Here is a 22,123-nt window from a genome sequence, read left to right as displayed (position 1 = left end):
AAATGCCAAATGTAAACATAACATACTATGAGATAGTGTTCTATGGACATAGCAGTTATTGAGGTAGCAGACAGTTATAAATTGACAATAATTAAAGTGCAACTCAGGACATGTGTGTGTGTGTCAAACCAGCCTCTGAGTATTGAGGAGTCTGATGCTTGGGGGAAGAAGCTGTTACACAATCTGGTCGTGAGGGCCCGAATGCTTCGGTACCTCTTGCCAGATGGCAGGAGGGTGAAGAGTTTTTGTGAGGGGTGTGTGGGGTCATCCACAATGTTGGTGGCTTTGCGGATGCAGTGTTTTTTGTAAATGTCTTTGATGGAGGGAAGAGAGACCCAGATGATCTTCTCAGCTGTCCTTACTATCCTCTGCAGGGCTTTGCGGTCCGAAACGGTGCAAGTCCCAAACCAGGCAGTGATGCAGCTGCTCAGGATGCTCACAATATATATATATATATATATATATATATTCCATTAAAGTAATTATAGTCCCACATTAACTTACAAAATGTATATCAGGGTAAGTTTCTTGCTGGCATGGTACAGAATACTCTACTAAGAACAATGATATGGTAACCTGATGTTAAATATGTATTTAAATTAGTAGGTGTCATTAATGTTCCTTTTTTTAGGCTACTATGAAAATTGCAGTAATGTTCACATTAACACGTTATCTTGTATTACCATATAGCCTACATAAGAATGAATGGTTATTTGTTTTATTTGTGTACTATTATGTGCATTTCTGTGTATTGTGAAATTGTTTTCCTACATAGAAATATAAATTGATATGATTTGATATCACATGTAGAAGAAAGCATGAAAGCAAGCCACACCAGCGGCTCCCTGCCTCAGTCCTTCTACCTACGGGTTTGAGGCCAGCGCAGCGAGCACTGGGGGCGATTTGGGGACCACAATGGACCACCTCCACTGGTTAAATCCCCTTTGACCCCCCATTCCCCGGCACGCTCGTTTGCTCCGGTTAGGCATTCGGATGAGTGCACTGGCTCATCCCAAAGCGAGTCCGACCTCTCATTCGGTGCCCGTGAAGGCGATGGGCTCTCGAGCACAGCATCGGAGAGTGGGCTCGTCCTGTCTGACGTGGAAACCTCCTCTGGGCTTTACCTCTCGGGTAAGGTCGCCCAGTCACAGGCAGATGCTGAAATGATGTACATGCTTTCACGGGTGGCCGCGAGAGTCATGGAACCCTCCGCACTCCCGTGTACACTCGCTGCTTGATGATTGGTATCTGGGCTCGCTCACAGCCACGCCCCGCCCCAGTGCCTTTCTTACTGGAAGTGCACAAGGAGCTGACTAGTACGTGGGAGGAACCATTCACTGCCCGGTCCCGATCTCTAGGCCCCCCCCACTCTCATTACTCTCGATGGCGGAGCGGCCAGGGGTTACTCGGCCGCCTCCACCCTGCACACCATGGCTCTCCTGCAAGTCCACAAACCGAAGGCGCTGAAAGAACTGCACGAGGGTAGTTCTGCCCGGGATTGATGTAGCTGTGGTACCCAAGGAACAGTTTCCTCAGTCCCTGGGTCACATAAACGGTGTGAACGGCCGTCACCCTGACCACTGTGTTCTATCTCACTTTGGCAGGTCCAGCACCTAGGCAGCAGTATCCCTGCCCCTGCGCACCAAGCTGTGGCACAAACATACTCAAACCAGGACCGAGGGAACGAAACACCTCCTCCTCCCTCCTCAACCGATCCGCCGGTGAGTATCGTGATGGCTGACCTGGACCTCCCGACTCGGCTACACAATTCAGTTTGCCAGGCACCCGTCCAGGTTTGCTGGCGTCCACTTCACCACAGTGAAAGGCGAGAACGCTGCCACCCTTCTACAGAAGCACACGATAGAGCCTGTCCCTCCAGCCGAAATGAAGAGCGGGTTCCACAGCCCCTACTTCATTGTAACGATAAAAGGCAGTGTGTTGCGGCCAATCTTGGACTCAGGAGTCCTTAACCACGCCTAACGCAGACTTCCGTTCAAGATGTTGATGCTAAAGCACATTCTAGCGAGCGTCCGACATCAAGATTGGTTCGCGATGGTAGACCTGAAGGACGCGTACTTCCACGTCTCGATTCGACCTCGATACAGACCCTTCCCGCGGTTTGCATTCGAGGGTCAGGCGTACCAGTACAAACTCCTCTCTTTCGGCCTGTCCGCTATATGCAATGGGCATGCGGCCGCCGGCCCCTGGACGGGCCCATGGCTACGTTGGCATATCAACTGCCTTGAGTTGTTGGCAATACTGCTTGCTCTGTGGAGGTTCCAGCCATTGGTCATGGGAAAGCACATGTTGGTTTGAACAGACAACGCAGCAACGGTGGCATGTATCATCAAGGCAGGTTATGCTCCCCTCGCATGTCACAACTCACCCGCCGTCTCCTCCTCTGGACTCAGCAGCACTTCAAATCGCCGTGAGCCACTCACATCCCGGGCGACCTCAACACCACAGCGGATGCGCTGTCGTGACAGGTCACCCGCAAGGGAGAGTGGAGACTCCACTCTCAGGTGGTTCAGCTAATTTGGAGTAGATACGGGCAGGCAACATGATCACAGGGGAAGTCGACGTGTTATTTCCGAGATTTCTGGTAGCCTAGGATTGGACACATTATGCTGACTGACAAGCGCCATCTCCTAACTTACGTTTTTGCATCATCTCTAGCATGTTTACTTTCCCCAAGTGGCACAACCGAAAGCATGTTGTATCAGCAGTGTGGGCTACTGACTCGAGCTCATTACATTTGTACTCCACTGATAGTTAGGTTTAGGTTTGAGTTTTGAGTTGGGGAGTACAGTTTATCTTTACTGTATTACAGTGTGTACAGCTGAAAACAACTTGCTTCACAATTTGCTTTTGGCACCCCTCCGTGGACATTACACCTGGTAAAAGGAGCTCACACGTGCTCATACGCCCAACTACACTTACAGTTTTAGCCACTGAGGCAGTGTTTTCTATTTCAGCACAAACCGATTTTAGCTAAAGAAATGTCAACCTACAGTTCCCAATTTCACCAGAAAGGTCAATACTTAGCAGGTGTTCCTCTTGTCAGTTGCTCTATTTGACAAGTATAAGCTGGAGGCTGCCTCTTGTTTTGATCTAACCACACGTATGGAAGATGAAAAAGAGCAGCATGGTGAGAGAAGAAGGCCAATGCTCAACGCCCACAACTTTGCTTGCAAATTGACAATATGGTCTCTACACACTGCTCTTCAGACATCTATATGTGCATAAAATATGTATTTTATGAACAGCTTAAATATAAATTATTGTAAAATATATTTCATTTCCCATTGAATAGTTCAGGTGTTTTTAAGGGATTTTTACAAACGAAGTCGTAAAGCATTACAGGGTGCTATATACTAATGAACAAAATGCAATGAACAGAATGCAATGTTTCTCCAATTTGGGAATAAGGTACTCAGTGTTATTGACTTTGCTGTAATTCACTTCAGTTTCTGACTCATTATTATTTTATTTTTTTTTTTTATTGTTTACTGTGTTACATTAAGAATACATATCATTTTAATCATTATATTCCTTAAATAAATGTGAGCCCATTTATTGGTCAACACATCATAACATCCACAACAATGCAGTTATTTACATGGCAGTCTTTAGGAATGTATATGTCATAGTACACCCTCATCTCTAACATCCTGCTCTGTATGTATTCATGCACTTTTTTACTATGGCCAAACCACACAGTGCTCAGAAAAGAACAGAAAGGCCATCATGATACCCACGCGTTTTATTGTTAGTATACATTGTGGTTTTTCAACCCTTCACACAATTGAAATGCATATGCACATAATTTCAAACATACTGTTTACTGTCGAAGACAAATTACACTGTAAAAAGTGATGAACTGCAATTTGTACAATTAGGAGATGATTCTACCCTGTTCTAACTTAGGTAATAAACTTAAAATTAGTTTTGTTTGTGTAACCTAATGTAATTAGGTTGAAGTTAATTAACATTTTTACTCAACAAAACCAGTTAATGTAGATGTTACCAAATGAAGCACATTTTTAGGTAAACATTTTTTTCAGTATAGCATATAATGCATAACTTATCCAATGTTAACCTTTTTAAAAGTTTTTTTTAACTACCTTTGCTAAGAAGAATAGTGAAAGTGATAAACATGCTTAAATGTGCTGTAAGCAATTTTTTTATGAAAAGGTATGCAAAAAGACATTAATGAAATAGGAGTCCTGAGATATCTCACCTGTCTCTGTGGCAGCTCTAGACTGTAAAAAGCAAATAAAAATGTGTATGCCATCCACGAGCAATGAGGTTTTCGACCTGTCAATGATTTTGTGGGTTCTCATAGTGTTGTAGTTTAGGCAAATTATTGAGTCTTAATGCCATTTTTATGCCATGCTATTCATAAAAGGTGCTATTGATGAGGGTGCTATTTTGCTACTGTTTTTAACAACCGTTTCTGCATGATGTCGGTCTCAATAAAGTTAATTTGGTATTTTTGGATTGCAGGGTTTTGGAAAGTGTGGGCATGGCTAATTCAGTTAATTCATTTTCCAGTTAATTCCCTCTGAATCTCTCAGGCAACCAATTTACTTACTAATTTACATGGCAACTGTACATCCAATGTGTTGGATGGCCTTATTTTGCTTCCGGACAAAAAAGGACATTGAATAATCTTTTCTTTTGCACTATTTTTTTTTTACACTCAAAACAAAAAAGAAATACAACTGATTTTTCTTTCCATCCAAAATTCCTGTACAGTACATACAAGTCATTGCCTAAATCAAGTGAAAACTGAATGTTTACATTTGTAGGCTTTCATCGAATTTCGGCTGAATTGTTGCGGTTCTGTGTTGCAGAAATTTGATTGGGTCCAAATCTGCATATACCACTTCCTGTTAAGAAAGAAGGTATAGATTACTGAAATGTCATTATGAGTAAATAATAATAATAAAAATACTACAAACGATAGGTTTCTTCACAGTAAATAGATGACAGATGCAAATGAATGCCTCAGTTTTACTCCACAAGCTTCTGTAAGAATGTGACATTTTAATAGTGTAATTATTGTCTTCCATGTAAAACCGAGGCTATAGGGGTTTTCAATCTAGGGTTCGAGACACACAAGGGGGTTCTAAGGGGTCCGTGGAAAATTTCAGAGAAAGAAAAATAGTATTCATAAATCAAAAAAATAACAATAAAAATAATAATTCAAGTAATTTGAAAATGTTAATGTTGTACAATTTTTTTCTCTTTAGGTTCATACATTCAACATTGCTCAATGCAAGGTAGAAAAAAGATACCTTAATATAAATTAGGCTAAATATTTTCCTGACAATATTAAAAGATTTATTTCGGCTTTTGTACAATACCAATATAAAAGCCAATAGTTTAAATTGTCCCTATACAATAACACTTTTTTTTTTTTTTATCACAGTTTAATTGGCCTGTATACATGAAAATATGGTGACCTATATGTCTAAGGAATATTTGGGGGTGCTCTGCATTAAAAAAAACTTTGAAAACACTATTAGGCAACAATCCAAACTGATAATTTAGCTACAATAGAGAAAATAGACTGGAATAATGCACTGTATATATACCGTATGGATGCCTGTGTGTTCACCTGCTGCTAGACCTGAAATAATAAAACAATTATTCAGCAATTCAGATTAATAATGTGCAACATTTCGTTTTCAAGGTAGAATCCACAAATGTAGCAGTAGCCAGGGGCGGAGAAATCATTTAAAAAGTGAGGGGACAGAATGATTAGCAAGAACATAAATATATAAGATATATATATATATATATATATATGTATACATATATATATATATATATATATATATATATATATATATATATATATATACATATATATATATATATATATATATATATATAGGGCTAACAATCGTTTACATTTTTTTATTGAATTAATTACATGAACGGCCAGTGAATTTTAATGTTTGCATTTACACATTTACACATTTGCTGTATGAAAGACACAGAATTAAAACATTTTCCCTGTGAAAAGGTGTGGTGGATGAACTTTGGTTTTATTGAAAGTTAGGGGGACGTGTTGCCAACATCCCCCACATATTCTACGCCCTTGGCTGCAGCCTACATTGATGTCCATTTTCGTAACTTCTTTAGACTAGTATAGTAAACTATATTGATATGTACCTCGGCGTGAGTAAGCGAATACGATCACAGCTACAGTAATGATAAGTAAAGCTGCTCCAGAGCCCGCGTACAGCAACAATGCGCATGCTGAATCTGAGCCTGAACGGTGAAGAATAGTGTATTAAATCAAGGATTAAAACAAATATTACCGTTAAACGTAGGCACGGATGTAAAGAAAGATTTCACCTCTAATTTGCAGACTTTTGGAGATTGTCTTTCCATTAAATTCGACGATGCACTTAAATTCAAAACCCGTTGTATATTCCTTAGCTGAAACAGAGGCATGAGCTCGTATGAATTGTGTTGAAGAATCGCTGTCGTCTGTCCAGCTCGACTCCGTCCATTCAATGCGCTCTTTCTGATCTATCATCCATACCACGCGGATTTGAGAGTGAACTACCCCCATCACCAGACACTGGAGAGGGATGATGGATGGGTAATTATCGTTAGTAGTTGCTCCGGTGTTGTCCTCCGATATGAACACTGTTATGGAGGGGTTGGCATTGGGATCTAAACGTAACAATCACAATCGAGTTGTTCAAAAAAATAATGCAGTGATTAATAAAAGTCAAGTAATAAATATTAGCTATTGATAATGACAAAAGTCTTTCTCTGCTTTGTGCACGTACCCATGACAACTACGATGGTGCCATTGCCAATATAAGATAAAACACTATAAAATCCAAAGCAATAGTAAGTGCCGGAGTCCTTCAGGGTGGCATTAGGGATGATGCCAGTGCACATTTGGTTCTGATTGTTGGGATGCGACACAGTTGAGTGGCTTTTATGATCCCTCACAACGGTTATTGCTTTCATCTCTCTTGTACTTGTGGATACTTTAAACCAAGAAATGTGGTCACAAGATATCAACATATCCGATTTGTGGCAGTTGAGATTAATGTCGCTAGCGATCGGCACCTCCATTAACCCGGGAAACTGCTGTAAATTACTATAAACAGCTGTAACAAAAAAAAAATAAAATAAAAATTAATGCAAATATACGGACAAAAAGAAACCCCACGTCCAATAACAGACCAATACTGTAATAAGGGATAAATGTGCAGTGGCCTATATTGGCCACACTCAGAAAAATGGATTTAAATGGTTCATTTATACATTTCTTTATATATTGAAAGAAAAAAAAAGGATTACAAATGGAGAAGCAGTATTAAAATGAGAATTTCTAAATATAGAATTGCTATAATACAATATTACAGTAGGACAGACTGTAAAAATGTCAGTTAACATAAAGGTGCTTCATGTGATAAATAAACTGTTTTATTCAGTCAAAACCATAAAAAAAACTGTTTATAATTAAAGTATAAAAAAACAACATTTTATTCAACTGTAAAATGTTTTAAGGGTTAAATAAGCTATTCTTAAGGTGCCGAATAAACATGTTCAATTTAACAGCGTGAAAATGAAAGGATCAAAAGAATAACCATTACTTCATTGTGGCTTCCTTATCAAATAGGCTGCTGTATATTTTTTTTTATGTTAATTACATAAAGAGAAATGCAATTCACTTACCTCCCAAAGCAAAGAAGTAAAAAAGAAACATTGTGCCAGCTGCCATGATGAAAAAACTAAATGTCCAGTGTTCACTTCACTTGGCTGGTGTTTGTGATAAACCTCAAACTGTCCAAATTGACATTGACATCAGTGAGACTCAACATCACATGATATCAAGTGCCAGATCTCATCCGATACCAGATTAGTACATTAAATGTATGCTGAAATACTTAGACATACTAATATAAAGCATAAACATGATACAGGGCTATAGGCCTGTCAAATACTTTCATTTTAAATGCCTGTATTATACAGACCAGTGGACTGGCTTGCAGTTAAATGCAACTGCAATCTACAACTGATGCTGACAAGATGACATGACAATGCACTGGTGGAAATTAACCCTCGAACATGCAACCTTATACTCATTCAATGCATTTGAAATCTAGATGCTTATTATTTATAAAAACTACTTTTCTTTCCCAATTAAAATTAACTAATTATAATTGTATTTATAATTTACATTTTAAATGGTTGATTGTATTCAATTCAGAAGACTTTCAGTCACATTAGAAATGAAAAGCTTTGGGTGATGGTGTTAAATGTGAAAATATGTGTGGTGGTAAAATAGACATAAATCTTTGAAGTGCAGGGTACTGACAAAAGAAAATTGCAGGTTCTATTGAGTGGTCCATGAGCTGACCATTGTGCCCTTGCCATGAACTGGGCATAACCTCATGTTGCTCTATGATAACATTCCCTGTAAAAAACATAATGTCATGCACTTTGGATAAAAGCATCGGCTGAATGACAACTTTCTATTGCATACAACACATATGAAACATGAACATGGTATTTAACATGTTTAATTACATAACAAATGGAAACTGAAAACAATCAATGGCCCCATTCACACAAGCAACCAGGTAAAATACAGGAAAATGGTTGTGTTGCCTTTACTGGTACATTTATTCAATGTGCTGTTCACACATACCATCATTCAGGAAATGTTTAGGTAATAATGTTACAACTTCGCATTAAGGAAAATTGGCAGAGCAAAATTTACCAGTGTTTTCAAAAGGGTTGTTCTCATATGACCTCTGAACTGGAAATTAAAGGTCATTTTCTGGAAAAGGCTGTATGTGTGGACACGACTACAGTGCAATTGATTAATTAATTGAAAAATGCATTGAACACCATAGTAAACACATGGGTCATATATGACCCACATAAAGTAATGAAAATTATCTTTATATATATATATAATGTTTAAAAAGCCAATTCTCATGACCAAAGACACCTTAATAGAGGAACACCTGGCATATCAAAATACCTCGTCATTTATAAGAAATACATCTTGGTGTGGTGGTAGCGTAGTGGCTAAAGCACAGGTCTGTTAATCAGAAGGTTGTTGTTCGATCCCCACAGCCACCACCATTGTGTCCTTGAGTAAGGCACTTAACTCCAGGTTGCTTAGGGGGATTGTCCCTGTAATAATTGCACTGTAAGTCGCTTTGGATAAAAGCGTCTGCCAAATGCATAAATGTAAACATGTAATGGATTATGTATTTGAAACACTTTCTTATGATGTTACATTCATATGAGCAGACAGAGAAGTAAGTTTGGAGCAGAAGAAATAGAAATAAAACTTGTGTAAATTGTCAGATTTATGCTAAGCTAAAATGCTGTTTTACATTCACATGTTACCAGACACAATCATATTTATTATCAAGAAAATTCACATTAGATCATAATTAATTTTTTTCTAGTAACACCTTTGATATTAGGGCAAAAATCATATTCTTGATAATAATTGTTATACTGTTTTCCTGTAAAAATATCTAAAATCATTAAAACCAGATCAATTTGATTTAGAAATAACACTGCATAAGATATTTAGGTTTTACAGAGAATGTAATTTTAACATGTATTTATTTATAAAGTTTTTATAGTCAAAACAAGTGAACAAATCTACCAGTGCTGAAGAAGTAATCAAAAGTATTTAGAATACATTACTGACCTTGAGTAATCTAATGGAAAATTAAATTCTACAGCATGTATTCTGTAATCTGTAGTGGAATACATGTCAAATGTAACCCTCCCAACCCTGTTTGTAAATTGTAGTTAAAAAGCGTTTTGGGGTTAAAGCATGATCGAGTGAGGATATGGTCAGGTGTATTATTGCGTCAGAATGTTCTTTTTAAACTATTTTCAATAGAGACAGATATGTTTTGTTTAAGCAATCAACAAATACATAAATCGATAAATAATTACATTAAAACAAATAAATTGAGATAAGACTATCACACCCAAGCACATTGCACATAGTCACAGGCGGAAATCGCGGGGGGGTCGAGGGGGTCAGGACCCCCCCCCCATCTGAGGGTTGTCCCCCCTAAAATATCATTAAAATATGTTTATTGTAAATAATATAATGATATATTCTTAAAATAATTGTTTAAGAAATAAAATAATACAAATGCAAACGGGGCAACAACAAAAAAAACCTTGGTGTCCCCTTCAAATATTGCTCTTGAGAATTGCTGCTGCACATAGGCCTATTTCAAATCAGCCAATTATATCAGCACACCACAGATTTGATTTCAGCCACAATACAAGTCAAACAGACAATAAGCAACATTACAGTGAAGTGTACAAGCAACTCGTTGCTAAGCCTCAAATCTTCTTTGCTCCTATTAGTAATCTTTCCGCCCGCTTGGCTGTCGTGTTATTTCGTGACCTTTAGATGAAAGCCAGAGCAAGTCATACCGACGACAGTCTCGGTCAGTAACTTGTGTTGCATTGTGTACTAACTTATGCAATGGTGTAATATTGCGCGTTTGGCTTGGTGGGCTTTAGTGTTACTCCTAGTGATGAATGGTTAAGGCTTCATCTTTTATTTGAGCACGAACGCTAAATTGAGCTTTCAACCTATTGAAGTCTTTAATATATCTGGGATAATCGAAGGAGAAATCGAGGTCAATGAAATTACATTAGCCTAATGTGTAGCCTTGAGAAAGCCTGGTAAGTTTAATCATTAATAATATATATATATATATATATATATATATATATATATATATATATATATATATATGAGTAAATATGAATGCTTGTCAAATCACAGCTAAATACATTTACTGTGTATGTGGTGACCTAACAACAATACTGTGGCTAATTACACGGGGTTCGAATTCTATCCATTAGGCCTAACTATGCCCATAGTTAAAAAGTTTGATTCCAATTTTTAATTGAATCACTCACATTAGCTATATAGTTCACTTGTAGGTAGTTTATATAGGTATTTTATTTCGTTGTGTAGTCTCATGTGGTCCTATGTTGGTCCTTTGTTGTTTTTATGTAGCACCATGGTCCTGGAGGAACGTTGTCTCGTTTTGCTGTGTACTGTACTAACTGTATATGGTTGAAACGACAATAAAAACCACTTGACTTGACTTGACTTGCATATTGCAGAGGAGGCATGGTTGGTTGGGCTATATGTGACATATTTCTGTTCAGATATGGTCAAGCAGGAAAAAGAAAACTTCAAAACAATGCACTTGTGTGCATTATAAACACTCCCATTTTTTTTATTTATTTTTTTTTAGAAAAAAATCCAATACTTGCAAGGCAGTATTGGATTGCTATTCCTCAGCATTTGGGGTTTGTTTGTTTTAATCCGACAGTGGGTGTGCTATTTCTTTATGTTTTTTGTAAACGTGTTATTTTTGAAAGACATTTAAGATTGAAGTTTGAAAATACTCCTTATAATTTACATATTGCGAATGACATGTGGAATATGGAATTGTGATTGATCTTTTTTTACTTGTCTTACATCTACTTAGCATATTCAAATCAACATCTCGCACTCTTTTTCCCAAAGTGAAAGTGGAGATTTAAAAAGGACTTAAATATTTATCTGTTTCTCACCCACACCAATCACATCACTTCAGAAGACATGGATTAAACCACTGGAGTCTTGCAAATGAATGGTCTGATCGCCATTCATTTGCATTGTTTTGACCTAAAAAGCTGATATATTCTTTTAAAAATTTGTTTGAGTTCTGTTGAAGAAATAAAGTCATACACATCTGGAATGGCATGAGGGTCAGTAAATAATGAGAGAAATTTCATTTTTGGGTGAAGCATCCCTTTAAGAACAAGATACATTTACTTTTAAATTGTAACATATTTAGATATAAGTTTGGCATGTACATGTGAATCATGCATCATCTAAAATATTATCACAGGATATAAATAGAAAAATGTGATAATTTAGTTTTCATTGCACAAAATAAAAAAATAGGACAAAGGGACATTTTACCCCACTACTGATGTAAGATGATCCTGGAGCAAGAAGCCCCTTCAGAGAAAACTTGTCCCAGCTGTCATCTGACATTTACAGCTCTGTAAAAAGAAATCTATTACATTTACTGTAAAATATCTGCAGCTGTGGTCACCAGAAATGATAAGGCGACCAAGTTTCAGGCTTTACGGAATGTCCTGTTGTTGCCTGTATATTTTATGGTTCCCAACTGTTTATATGATGAAATTATAGAAATGTAATTTTCTAACCTTCAGGAAAATTAATTATTAATCACCATAGTAACTACGAAAGGTCACATGATGACTTAAAATTCATCAAGAGTGACCTTTACAGGAGCAATAATTAATAAACATGTTTACAAACACAACACATGTAACAATAAAATGATGCAATAAACATTAACTAAACTACATGAAATATAACACAGGACCCCCCATATATGACATATATTGTCTTTTTATATATTTTATATTTTTTTACCATATGTTAAAGTAACTTACCTGTTAACCAAATACTGTAGCCTTTTTTACATTCTTTTACTGTTAAAATTAGGGAAATTTACTTACAGTGAGCAAAAAATATATTTTTTTGGTTTTGACATTTAAAATACTAAAAAAATATTCTGTGTCATTATGCATTTTCACAATTTAGTTGAATAATTGAATAATGACAGACAAATCAAATGACAGAATCCTAGTCTAAGAGATTAATCTGAAAGTTAAGCATTTCAATGGATTTTATATTTTACAGATACATATTTAGATGTCCATATTTTTATTGAATGGAATTGATTGAATGATTCCACTCAATTAGCCTATAGGTTATAAGAAATAGCGACATACAGATTCATAACTGTCACAAAATAAAATCCCCAATTAACAAATAGACATCAACCATTTTAAATATCCAGCATGATAGAATGTCACAGATCACATTTCTTCTCTCATCTTCCCCAAGTATGTAAAGTCTGTAAGCCTATATATATACTGTACATAATGATACATTAGTAAATAGTGTAGTAGGAAGAGTCTTCATTAGGCGCCATGCTGTTCTTGTGTGACCGCTAGATGGCGCTCGTGTAAAGTGTAACAGCCCCTAGTGGACACAACGACTATCAACAGCGTGCACAGACACAAAGATACTGGCGTATACATGTGGACGAGCAACTCTGGATTATAACGAGTTCTGCCACTAGACAGCGGCTTTGTGTTTCTGATTTTCTAACATCGATTAGGAACGTCGGTTTGAGTTTTTTTGTAATTCAGAAACAATATTCATGATCGGAGGACTATCATAACACAACACAACACAACACACGAGAGCACAACATAACCGATCCCGGAGACGCACATTGTGATGTGAGTACAACCATGAAACCGTTGCACAGCCTTTAAAAGTTCAAATGTATTGGTCAAATTTGATCTCAAGTCAGTAAAGACTTACTTTTGTTGGTTGAACCCTAAACGGTTATTATGACAAATAAATGAGAGTAAAATGTGTTTGTGCTGAAAGTGGACGGTTGGCGTCATGTAAAGTTGAGTTGTACAACCGTGTAAGTCTTGCGTCAATCATACTGATGATTTAGCATTGGTGCTGGGGGGTTATATAATAAGTAAGCACTGTTTACAAGATCTTTGGCGAAAAGAGGGAGATAGAAAAACACGTGCTTCTCATCCTGTATGTCCATGTTTGCAGGATGTTTTAGTTTTCGACTGGTGGGCTTGTTGGCTGATTCTGAGTTAATTTGGCAGTTTTTATGTTTTCCTAAACTGACATTTGTCCTGGTCTTACCGATTGCTCACAATGAGATATCGGAATATGGGATATATAGGTATTAATACACCTATTAATGATCATTCTTTCATCATGTACTCACCCTTATGTCAAAGAAATGCAAGTTTGGGTCCAAAAAGTTCAAAGATCGGCAGCATACTCGAGTGGTTTAAAGAGATAGTTCACACAAAAAAAATAATAATATTCTCTCAACATTTACCCACCCTCATGCCATCCCAGATGTGTATGACTTCCTTTCTTCTGCTAAACACATTTTGCTGTCATCATTCACCATCATGTTGTTCCAAACCTTTATGACTTTCTTTCTTCCATGCAACACAATAAGGAGATATTTGACAGAATGTTTACTTTCAGTGAATTATATATATATTTTGAAAGTGAATGGTGACCGAGACTCAGTCTCTAGCATTCTGTCTAACATATTTTGTGTTCCACTTATTACAAAGCCTCACACTGGTTTGGAACAACATGAGGGTAGAGAAATGATGACAGAATATTACATTTTATCACTTTAAAGAGATAGGCCTAGTTTACCCAAAAAAGAAATTCTCTCAACATTTACTCACCCTCATGCCATCCCAGACATGTATGACTTTCTTCTGCAGAACACAAATTCAGATTTTTAAATTAATATTTGATCTCTGTAGGCCAAATTTCTGATGCTCCAAAAAGCAAAGGCAGTATAAAAGTAATTCATAAGGCTCCAGTGGTTAAATCCATGTCTTCAGAAGTGATATGATAATTGCGGGTGAGAAACAGATCAATATTTGTAATTTTCTGCTTGACAGAAGGGGGCGATATGCAGAGAAGAATGTGAATCACCAAAAACACAAGAAAAATGTGAAAGTGATCTGTTTCTCTGTTTCTCATCCACACCCATCACATCACTTCTGAAGATACTGATTTAAACACTAGAGTCTTATGGATTATTTTTATGCTGATTTATGTTTGTTTCTTTAGCTTTAAAATGTTGCCACCCATTCACTTACATTATATGGACCTACAGAGCTGAGAAATTCTTCTAAAAGTTCTGTACAGCAGTACCACCGCTCTCTAAATGCACAGTACACAACCAGGGGCATTTCTAGGGACTCTGGGGGCCCCAGGCTGAAAGGGCCTTTTCCTCTTGCTTTCGTTTCCTTTTAATATGCCCGGACAGGTAAATCCGCTTCATGGTCCATCATTTAATTGACGCTCTGAAACTACAAAACTTTTGACTGCAAGCTCATTGAAAGGGGGCCCCTTTAGGGCGGTTCCAGACATGTCATTGCATAGTCTTGTACCATCAAATCATTTAAATATTTAACAAATATTATATTTATTAATTAAATGCATTGATTTTTTTCATTTTTAAAAAGCTTAAATGTGACCAAAATTATGAAAAATGAATAAAATTTAATTATTAAAGTTAATATTTTCATAAAGTACCTAGTTAGAAGGTAGCATTAGCTTTAAACTGTTTTTAAGCTAAGTGGTGTGTATTTTTAAAGGAAAATAGATCAAGAACACTTTTAAGCCCAACATTTTACAAAATGGTTTTATAAAAAATAAATGTAGGTATTCTGTTCTAAATGAAGACAAATAGATTCATAAAATGTTATTTCTTGTCAAATCTGTCTGTCCTCTCATTGTTATCCAGAGGCACAAATCACCCAAACGCCATTTCTTTGCTCTTGGTTTTGTTTTCATTTCTTTCTTGGAGCACAACAAACCTTACATCACAAATTGCCTGGAGCAGTATTGTGGTTGTTTTGTTGGATTTCATTCAGAAAACAAATACGCACAAGTTATTTTCATTCTCGCATTCTCGCACCATGCCTTTGCGTGTCGGCTTTTATAACATGCATCAGCACACTGGCACACACATAACACCTGTGCTGCCTGGTAATCATATCAGTTGTAGTCATGGCAACTGTGCATGGGGATCAAAAGCTTTCACTGAGAGAGCAATTTTCTTCCCCTTCACTAACTCATCGCTTTCCTCCACAGACTAAGACGAGTTACCTTCTTGCACGCAAATGCCACCATCGTTTTTCCCTCAGGGCATTATTGAATGCTCTTCCAGAGGCAGATTTCTCTGCATCATCTTGATGTAAGGCTTATGCCTGTTTTTTTTTTTTTAACATCATTGTTTTTTTTTTCTATTTATTTGATGCAACACCATTTTTTTTTTTTTTTTACTTTATACCTTTTTATGCATGATTTTAATCCATTTATTAGATTAGATGATCTCAAAACTCATAATTTGATGATATCAAACCTCATAAATTTGAATTTATAACATTTAATCAGTATGTAAAGGAATGGTTTGTCCTAAAATGAAAATTATGTCATTATATAATCAGCCTAGGCTAGTTCCAAACCCATATGGTGTTATTTCTTTCTTTTGAACATTAAAAGAGAATTTTTAAAGAATCTTAAAAATAAAAATAGTCCATAGGACTTGTGCACTATATTCCAAGTGTACGGCATTCTTCCAGGTCTTTTACAATGACAGTTTATAGTGACCAGGTAGGGCTGGGTGATATGGCCAAAATTGTTATCACGATTTTCATATTGTTCGATATCAATATTTATCACAATATAAATGTACACATTGCACTTTCTTTTTTTTATTTCAAAGTTGACGGAAGAAAAGAAGAAAAAATAAATTATAAACAGTCCAAATAGTCTCTACAAAACTGCACAGGGGGTCCAGAGATGGCCAATGCAGTGGGGTCTGTGGGATCTTTTACCAATTTTACCATCTTTTACCGTTTATCAATTGAAAATGAATGTTAAAAGATCATCTGTTTGTTCTGACGCATAGTGACAGCAGTCCAGTATTTGTTGGAATATTTTTACATTAAACTGAAATTTTTTTAATATTTCTTTAGATTCAGATACACAAGTGTGGGGCATAGAAGCCCTTGTGACTGTGGAATGATGCTGAATGTGGGTTCAGGGGTGTCCCGAGAGAAAATGTAGAAAACATTTGTATATTTTCATTAAAGTGAGAGACTAGTCTACCAACTAGTAATTTTAGTCTTTCCTTATCCATTCCAGACATCTAATTCATTTTCACAAAATTAGAACAGAAATCGATTTGTTTATAATTAAAGGCTTGTAACATGCTGATTAATAAAGATACATTTAGAAAGGAAAAACTTTATGGTCTAAAAGGTGCTTTGAAACCACGTTAACTCTTGCAGCGCTTCATGTCTACACACATGCAGGAAAAAGAGGTAACGCATGCGGAGCGGGACAGGGCAGAAATGATGCATGTTTCTTGCTAGAGAACAATATTCAAGATTACAGCGCAGAAAGATCAGAGCTGTTGTCCACATCACTGTTGTTCTGTTGCGCTCTTCACTAGAGACGATGAGAGGGCGCGACCATTGCCATGAAGTCTTGTGGTACGGATGGAATCAATCCGACGTAACCTAATTGTTAGCAAGGCAGCTAGCATTAGCAAGTTCATCCAGTCTGACCCTACGTTACCATTGGCGCGTTGTGAGCGAAGCTGAGAGCGTTTTCAATTCATTCCTATGAAAGCCGAGCGTCATGCTCGCAAGGTGGATCGTAGGATTGGCAGCGGTGCGGAGCAAGCTCTCTCCTAGTGCTGTGAGCGCCTTTGAGCGGATTTCGTCCGCCCCAGTGGAAACGCAGCCTGAGAAAGCCGAACTGCTTGTGTTTTAGCGACACGCAATAAATATCGAAAATTCCTCAAAAGCTTATCGTGGATTTTTTTTATCGTGATATATATATCAATCGTTCTGTTACGAGAGGTTCTCTTAGGCTAGCTTACGCTACGGGAAAGATTCATCTTTTCTGAGATATTGAAGCCAAAAAATTATCCTTAATTTTGTATCATTTGTCAACGCAGTGCAGCAACTGCAGACCTTGAGTGGGCTAGCTAGCGAGCTCATTGGTTGCTCTGCGGCAACTGCTGCAGCCTATAGACGAACTTGGGCGAACTCGCGTCCAATGAGAGGCGTCCGCGCGCTACTGCATCAAAGCCCGCCAAAATGGCCGTGGCTAGAGTGCATATAAGCGTAGTTCGTAGGCTGGAACCCTGATTTTCATCTCTTCAGCGAAGCTCTTCGCATCTCTGAACTGGAAGCCGCGTCGCCGTTTGAGGGGCATCTAGCAAGCTTGGACAGCGCTCGAAGAAGCCGGCCGTCTTCGCCACCTTCAGCCATCCTGCGAGCTACGCCATCCGGCGACGTATCCTTTTTTAGAGCAAGCTAAGTTCCTCAGCGAACTTCACAAAAAGAGTATCGGCGTCTTTTTAAAGATGCCTCGCACTTCCTGCGGCTCATGCCGCTCCTCTCAGCACCGGAGACCGCCACCTCATCTGTGCTCTCTGCCTGGGACGGGAGCATGCAGAGCTCGCCCTCGCTGACGGCGGATGCGACCTCTGCGAGGAGCTTCGATGTCGACCCTGCGGGCTCGACTCGAAGCATGCAAAACCGAAGCCGCCGCGCGCCTTCGTTCGCCAGCGCAATAAGCGCCCGCTCCCAAAGGCTGCGGAACCGGTGTTAGAAGCGACTGCCTCGCCGGAGCCTCTCCCTCGAGTCTCGCTTTCACCCTCCCGCCCCGGGCCAGCGCAGTTGCCGCCGAGTGGCGCACTGCTGCCATCTGGGATGACGAGGCAGAGGATAAGGGTTGCTGTTCCATCATGGCTCGGACAGCGGAGTGGTCAGGCTCCCAAGCCTCCTCCTCGGCCCAGGAATCCAGAGGATTCAGTAGCAGCACACCTTTGCCCGCCCTCCGCGAGATGGCGGTCTAAACCGGTGCTCCCGTCTAGGCCTGCAGAACTACTTCCGCCTGTGTTGGCGGCGCCTATGCCGCCGCCCGGTCAAGCCGCATCTGCTCTGCATTCCATGGCCGTCTTACAGATCCTCCAAGCGGACCTCCTTCGAGAATGGGATGAGAAAGGCGGACACCCAGAGGCTGTTTCAGATCTAAGGAGCGCGACGGACAACACGCCGCTCTCTCCGTCCGGTCTCTTCGGTTCCGCGGTGAGTGGCATTGCTGACCGTTTCACGGAAGTCCAGAAAGCCACCCAAGCCATGAATCTCTTCCTGCCTCGTCGCGCTAGCTCCTCTGCAGGCCGCCCACGTGACCAGCCTCCTGCACGAGCCTCTTCACAGCGCCCAGCTCAGCAAAGCCAGACTTTTCAGTGTCGACAGGGCGGCCGCCCTAGGTCGCGTTCAGACAGCCACCGCAGACCGCCGCCCCCCCCGCGGGCCTCGGCCTAAGATTGCGTTGAAACCTGAGCAACCGAAGTCCTCCTAGCTTTGTTGAGAAAACGATGGCTCAGTCCCGCCGCAGCGGACAGCCGTCAAAGCTTAGCCCTCTGTCAGTCCCCTTCTCTCAAGCTACTGCAGTGGTGGATTCAGCAGCCAACAAGCCGGTGATACTGCCCGCTTGCCTGCACTCAAACGCCGTTTTCACGGCGACCCAAAGAAATCTTGTAAAGAGCAAACATGCCTTATGTGTAGAAAATGTGCCCACAATCCAGTGTTCACCCCTACACAAAAGCATTACACTTCCCGTGTTCCTATCAGAGCCCACTCACATAAAGCGGACACAGCCCGCTCGAGTGTTAGAGTCAATAAACGCGCCCACGAATCCGTGCCCATTCTCTGCCCGCTCTGTCACACGGCCAGCAAACACTTCTCTGTATGTAAGTCCCGTGCCCGTGACTATGCTCGCGCATCACTTAACAGATGTGACTCTTTCCCCATTCACCTCAATCGGGAAGTCACTCACAGAACAGCCTGTCCCTGCTGTCTGCGAGCAGTCATGCATAAGCACAGTAAGCGTGCTCACACATTCTGTTCAGCGCGCTGTGTGCAGCAATCAGGGTGATTTGGCCATTCACCCTCTAGCGTTACGCTTCAAAGCGTGGGAAGCTATCCCAGGATATCCAAATGGGTGTTAAGCACAATAAAACAGGGCTATTTGCTACAGTTCGATCGCCGCCCTCCCGCTTCAGAGCGGCTTGAAACTATTGTGAACACGGAAGCAGCCTGCATGCTTCGTTCAGAAATAGCAAACCTTCTGTGCAAAAGGGCCATAGAGAAAGTGCCGCCTTCAGCTGAGCGAGTCAGGGTTTTACAGCTGTTATTTTCTTGTTCCCAAGAAAGACGGCGGCCTCAGACCAATATTAGATCTCAGGGTTTTGAACAAGGTGCTTGCAAAAGACCGTTCAAAATGCTTACAATCAGGAAACTCCTCGCGCATACGCGCCAGGGGACTGGTTTATCTCTCTCGATCTGAAAGATGCCTATTTTCAGATTCAGATAAATCCCGTCACAGGCCATTCTTGAGATTCAGCCGGCGGCCAGGTTTATCAATGCACCGTCCTTCCGTTCGGCCTGTCTTTAGCACCCGTACTTTCACGAAGTGCATGGATGCGGCGCTCGCACCCCTGCGGAGTCAGGGCTTGCGAATTCTGAACTATTTGGATGACTGGCTGATTATGGCACAGTCACATACGGAGCTTCTGTCTCACAGAACAGTTCTCCTCAGCCATCTGAACAGTTTGGGTCTTGCAGTCAATTGGACCAAGAGCTCACTACAGCCCAGTCAGGCAATTTCCTTCCTTGGAATAAAACTAGACTCTGTGGCAATGACGGCTCGCTTATCTACACAGCGCGCGCACCGTGTTCAGCGACTAGCCGCGTCCTTTCAGATGAACAGCCTCACGCCTCTGAAAAAATTTCAGAGAGTGCTAGGTTACATGGCCTCAGCCGCAGCAGTACTTCAGCTGAGTTTACTGCGCATCGCCCGCTTCAGCATTGGCTAAACACCAGCGTCTCGCCGGGCTTGGGCCACTGAGCCGCCAGCCGATCAAGGTGACTCAGACCTGTATTTCAGCTCTGCAGCCCTGGACAGTGGCCGAATGGTATCAGCGGGGAGTGGCGATGGGAGCTGTATCTCGCCGAAAAGTCATCTCGACAGACGGCGTCCAACACGGGTTGGGGCGCGGTCTCGCGAGGGCTCTCCGTTTTTTGGCCTATGGTCAGTTCAGGAAAAGCTCCTTCACATAAATTGTTTGGAAATGATAGCGGTCGAGTACGCGCATGCGCTTTCTCCCGGTCATTCAGGGTCACCACGTCCTGGTCCGTTCGGACAACAGATCTGTGGTATCCTACCTAAACCGTCAGGGCGGTGTCAGATCCAGGAACCTCTTCCATCTGACGAAATGCATACTGAGTTGGTCCCAGTGTCACCTGCGCTCGCTGAGGGCGACGCGCGTGCCAGGCCACCTGAGCGGCGGCCCAGACAGACTGTCCAGAGACAATATTCCCCCAGGGGAATGGTCCCTGCACGCTCAAACAGTCCAGAAGTTATGGCGCATATTCGGCAGAGCAGAGATAGACCTCTTTGCGTCAGAAGAGAACTCTCACTGCCCAATATTTTTCTCGAGCGAGGGCAGCTGGCCCAGGACTGGCCCAACCGCCCGCTTTACGCCTTCCCTCCGTCTCGCTATTGCCACAGGTAATGCAGAGGATCAGGAAGCAGCGTCACTCGGTGCTCCTCATAGCCCCGCGTTGGGAGAATCAGACATGGTTCCGGAGCTTACGCAGCTGTCACTGACAGTGCCGTGGCCCATCCCAGTGAGAGCAGATCTCCTCTCTCAAGCTCGCGGCATGATCTGGCATCCCCACCCAGAGCGCTGGGCGCTGCAGCGTGGGTGCTCAGCGACTACCCGTCACTCTGCCAGAAGGGGTAATAAACACCATCATACACGCTAGAGCCCCTTCCACGAGAAGACTCTATGCGTCAAAATGGTCTGTGTTTTCAAAATGGTGCACCGACAGAGACCTGGACCCACGGACATGTGGGGTGTCGTCGCTGCTCGTGTTTTTACAAAGAGCTGCTGGATAAGGGCAGATCCCCATCCACGCTCAAAGTGTATGTGCCGGCCGTCGCGGCGTTCGCTGAACCCTGCACGGCCAGTCACTGGGAAAAAGCGAGCTGGTCATCCGGCTTCCTCAGGGGAGCTAGAAGGATGAACCCCCGCGCCCCCATCGGTTCCTATCTGGGATCTTTCTATAGGTCTCGAAACTATGAAAGCCCCCTTTCGAACCGCTTCAATCTGTGGATTTGAAATACCTTTTACTCAAAACCGTTTTTCTGACTGCCCTGTCATCAGTCAAGCGTGTGGGAGACCTTCACGCGCTGTCTGTCAGCGCTGCGTGTCTTGAGTTTGGACCAAGTGACTCCAAGGTCATTTTAAAGCCTAGACACGGCTATGTTCCCAAGGTGATCGGTACTCCTTTCAGAGCACAGGTCATTTCCCTATCGGCGCTG

At 40.9% G+C, this 22,123-nt stretch overlaps 2 protein-coding genes across 2 annotated transcripts in view; one reads left to right on the top strand and one right to left on the bottom strand.

Moving 5' to 3' along the window:
• Positions 1 to 3,372: 3,372 nt before the first annotated feature.
• On the bottom strand, positions 3,373 to 8,017 carry LOC127620263 (uncharacterized). The gene is made up of 6 exons (XM_052093430.1): positions 7,714 to 8,017; positions 6,813 to 7,142; positions 6,370 to 6,693; positions 6,184 to 6,282; positions 5,601 to 5,635; positions 3,373 to 4,892 (listed from the first exon to the last, which is right to left on the bottom strand). Exons 1-6 carry the CDS (start codon positions 7,757 to 7,759, stop codon positions 4,800 to 4,802), a joined length of 927 nt encoding a protein of 308 aa, XP_051949390.1. The 5' UTR covers positions 7,760 to 8,017; the 3' UTR covers positions 3,373 to 4,799.
• A 5,165-nt stretch (positions 8,018 to 13,182) lies between these two features.
• The window catches only part of LOC127620257 (semaphorin-4A-like), a 54,150-nt gene continuing 45,209 nt past the window's right edge, over positions 13,183 to 22,123 (top strand). Inside the window, exon 1 of the mRNA XM_052093420.1 lies at positions 13,183 to 13,380. The gene's annotated coding sequence lies outside the window, so the exon portion shown is untranslated. The remainder of the gene's footprint in view (positions 13,381 to 22,123) is intronic.

Source organism: Xyrauchen texanus, chromosome 26 (assembly GCF_025860055.1).
Source record: "Xyrauchen texanus isolate HMW12.3.18 chromosome 26, RBS_HiC_50CHRs, whole genome shotgun sequence".
NCBI lineage: Eukaryota > Metazoa > Chordata > Actinopteri > Cypriniformes > Catostomidae > Xyrauchen > Xyrauchen texanus.
The sequence above is the reverse complement of the archived record's forward strand: the minus strand, read 5'-3'. Positions and strand labels throughout refer to the sequence as shown.